The sequence below is a fragment of the Alligator sinensis genome, unplaced genomic scaffold, assembly GCF_000455745.1.
Source record: "Alligator sinensis unplaced genomic scaffold, ASM45574v1 scaffold148_1, whole genome shotgun sequence".
NCBI lineage: Eukaryota > Metazoa > Chordata > Crocodylia > Alligatoridae > Alligator > Alligator sinensis.
This window is the reverse complement of record NW_005842407.1, coordinates 1208647-1212466: the sequence shown is the minus strand read 5'-3', so window position 1 is coordinate 1212466 and position 3820 is coordinate 1208647. Positions and strand designations below refer to the sequence as shown.

Here is a 3820-nt window from a genome sequence, read left to right as displayed (position 1 = left end):
TACTTTTTAATGGTCTTCATGTTCCACTAATCAAGGTAGCCTTTCTTCTGCAATTCAGCTGCCTGTTAGCTGTCCTGTCAATGTAGCTCCTATTTCACAGCCTTGCACACTTTTTCTTAACTCAAGCTAAAACGGTTAGAAACGTTAACTCCAGTGAACAGACCATGGGCAAAGGTGGACCTTCACTGGGTTTGCCTCAATATTAACACAGGGCAGCTCCAGCGCTGTTCTATGCTGTGTAGAACAGATGCCCCTTCTATTTTAGGATTATGAAGAGTGCATAATCAGCCTGCTCCTTAGTGCAACCATTCTTATTTCCAGACAATAGCTTCTCCCCTGTGTTTTCAGCCTCTCCGGTTTGTCATCCTTTGACCATGTCCCTGGGTGGAGCAGTGATTGTTCTTCTGGCAACTGTGATGGGCCTTGCTATTCTGAGTAAGTTCTGGTTCCTTCTAGCAACTTTGGGAAGTCACAAGAAGGGGAAGATGTGTCAAGAGTGGGTCAGACTTACCTCAGGACCTCTAAAGCATCCACTACTTGTCACTGCCAGAGACTATACACAGGGCTGGATGAACCTTTGTTCTGACCCCGTATGGCAGTTCTTATGTTATATATCATATATTCCCTGCTTTATCTCCCTCCCTTAACATTAGCCTGGGAGCCCAGTACCTTGAGATTTTTAGCTTGCAGCTATTTGAAGTGATGTAGGGTGAACCCAGCCCCTGGAGGAGTTTCCTGGCTTGTCATCTTGTACTTTGCATAACCAGTCACTCCAGTTACAGGTCCATGTGGCCTCATGAGACAAGTGTAAAGCAGTGATTGTAAAAAAGAGGATGATATTGCAATAGCTTCACTTTCCCTCCATTTTGCTTCAGGAATTATATATGCTTATAGCTCTGTTCGTGTAATTTCTCTTGAAGTCTCCCAAGGCTCTCGGCCTGTCTGTCTCGGCAGTGCCCAGAACATCTCCAGTGAGCTCCATGGAAGTGCCATGAAGACCCTGGGCAAACTAAGGCAATATTTTTGCGGAGAGCCAGAAAGTGAGGAATCAGGTAACAGCCTCATGGGCACACTCCATGCCCTTCCAACCTGCAGGGACCAACATTATTATTAATAACTTGGTGTATTGTGACTGCAAGCATTCATGAAGCATAAGCCACTGCAGCATCTGGGTGCAGTGTAAGTAATTCAGAGTAGGTTTAGGAACAAAATTTTTTTTCTCCCAAAGTAGAGGCCACTGCCCCTGCAGCACCAAGCTAGCCAGCCAGGAAGGACATGAGGATGGCACCTGATAGTTCAGCTGGCATTCCACAACCTGCACATGCTCTGCAGACTAGACAGGAAGGTGAACGTTACACCACACTCCCAGTAAGGACAGGCCCAGCTCAGATTGTTTTTTCCAGCAAGAACCATTTCCAAAGGTGAGGACTGAGACCTTGTCTACCACGGCACTCATGGCTATGATAGATTCATAGATGCTAGGGTCAGAAGGGACCTCAACAGATCATCGAGTCTGCCCCCCTGTCTAGGCAGAAAAGAGTGCTGAGGTCAGATGACCCCAGCCAGATGCCAATCCAGCCTTTTCTTAAAGACCCCCAAGGTAGGGGAGAGCACCACCTCCCTTAGGAGCCCGTTCCAAATTTTGGCCACCCTTACCATGAACAAGTTTTTCCTGATATCCAGCCTAAATCTGCTCTCTGCCAGTTTGTGACCTTTTTGTTACCCCAAGAGGTGCCCTGGTGAACAGAGCATCTCCGATTCCTTGCTGCATTCCCCAATGAATTTGTAGGCAGCCACAAGATCTCCTCTCAGCCTTCTCTTGTGGAGGCTGAAGAGGTCCAGGTCCCTTAGTCTCTCCTCATAGGACTGGGCCTGTAAACCCATAACCATACGAGTGGCCCTCCTCTGAACCCTCTGGGATGGTTAGCAGGAGCCATTCCATGGGTGTCCATGAATAGACACAAAGATATGGGAGGAGTCTGAGTGAACCAGAGCCTAGGTTGACTGAGCTTTAGGGATGATAGCCAGACCATTCAGTGAAGGGTGACCTGTGACAGAAAATGCACCTGGCTGTAATATGCTGGTGTTGCTTGTACCACTCAGGAAGTGGGAAGCTGCATTTTACACAAACAGAGGCATTTTACTAGTCTCACAGGAAGCCACAGGTGGGCTGTATGTTCATGCAATTTCGCCTGGAGGAGGCTAAGGCATGGGGAGCTTGGCAAGTACTGCCTCTGAGAGGAAAGGGTGGTGTCTGGAAGGGAGTGGGAGGTGGATAAAGAGAGTGAGAAAGTGAGTTGAGGAGAGAATGGAAATGCTCTGCTCCACTTCTTGTGCGACCTTCTTTTCTCCTTCTAGAACAGACCCGGTGCGAGTACTGCCCACTCCGCTGGGTACTGCACCAGGGAAAATGCTACTACTTCTCTGAGGAGAAGAGAGATTGGCATGGCAGCACCAGGTACTGCAGCTCACGGATGGCCAGCCTGGCTGTGGTCGACAGTGAGGAGGAGAAGGTGAGGAGATGCCTGAGCTGTACCTCTCATTGGATGGGAGAGGGGAGGGCTGAGTCTACCAGGGAACAGAAGAGATGCCAGGGCAGAGGGAATTCATGTGCAGCCCTTTGCTGCCTCAGTTGGTCAGGCCATGGCATCTGGTGTCAAGCCCCCATGTATCTGTATGTCCAGATTCCCCTCTTTCACTGTGTTTGTTCTGCATTAGATCAGTGGTCCATCTCCCCCAATGTCCTGTCTCAGCGTCTGCCATACCGGTTACACTCCAAACGTTCCTTGAACCCCGTATCCTGCTTCTGACTTTGAGAATGTATATCCACAATGCACTCTCCATTGTGCAATATTTACTTCAGGAGATACTTCTCCTTGAAAGCCTGCCTTCTGTCACCTGGAGTCAGAGTTTTCCTTGTGGACCCAAGGATGGCATAGTCTTTCAGACATCTTCTAGAGCAGGGGTGGTCAGTCTGCAGCCCACGTGCCACAGATGCCATGGGCAGGCTTGGCTGTGGGATGCAGCAGATTGGGGAGGGGGTGGGAAGCACAGCAGCAGGGAGTAGGAAGCAGAGCATCAGATCAAGCAGGAAGCACAGAGCTGGGAGTAAAAAAACAGAGCAACAGATTAGGCAGGGGAAGGGGATCAGAGTGGCACTCAGGAAAGGTGCAAGGATTTAATTGGTGGCAAACCTGCCTAAAAGATTAGCCCCCACTTTTCTAGAGAACATGAAGAAACATTCACCTGGTGCTGTTTCAAAAGGGGAGGGGGAGGTATGGCAGAGGAAGAGCATGCAGCAGATGTTAAACTCAAACTGCTAGAATGGAGAGAGGTAATATTTGAAGTGCTTCAAAAATTGAGTGTTTCAGCCATGGACACATGTATGGCCCCCTACCATACTCCCTGACCGGAGCACTTCCAACCACCACAGCTGCATGCAGTGATGTGCAGGAGCAACCTATATGGCTTCGTTTCCCCCCTGCCTCCCCCCACAGAGGGACGAGTGGGAGCAGAACAGACCATGAGTGTAGCTCTGCAGCTCCAGTCTCCTTCCCAATGTGAGTGGGGGAGGAACTAGTGTCAGCGAGTGCTCTCCAATCCTCTTCATTTCCCCTCTCACGGAACATCCCTTCTCCACTGGAACTGGAAACCCGCCACGTTCACCCTTCCCCAGAAATGGGAGACCAGATGGAGGGAGCTCCATGGGTATAAGGGGACTGGAGAGCAGGAATACTGGTCTGAGGTGGTGGGGATACTCCCATCTCCTGGTTCCAGTGAGGTGGAGGGGGTCACTCTGGCAGAGCGGAGCCAGCTTGGG

General features: G+C 50.1%; 1 protein-coding gene across 1 annotated transcript in view; it reads left to right on the top strand.

Moving 5' to 3' along the window:
- The first annotated feature begins 374 nt into the window (after positions 1-374).
- Positions 375-3820, top strand: part of LOC112551292 (killer cell lectin-like receptor subfamily B member 1B allele A) — a 6910-nt gene continuing 3464 nt past the window's right edge. The window contains exons 1-3 of the mRNA XM_025211461.1: positions 375-435; positions 876-1052; positions 2359-2513. Coding sequence (XP_025067246.1) covers positions 375-435; positions 876-1052; positions 2359-2513 — 393 coding nt within the window. The remainder of the gene's footprint in view (positions 436-875; positions 1053-2358; positions 2514-3820) is intronic.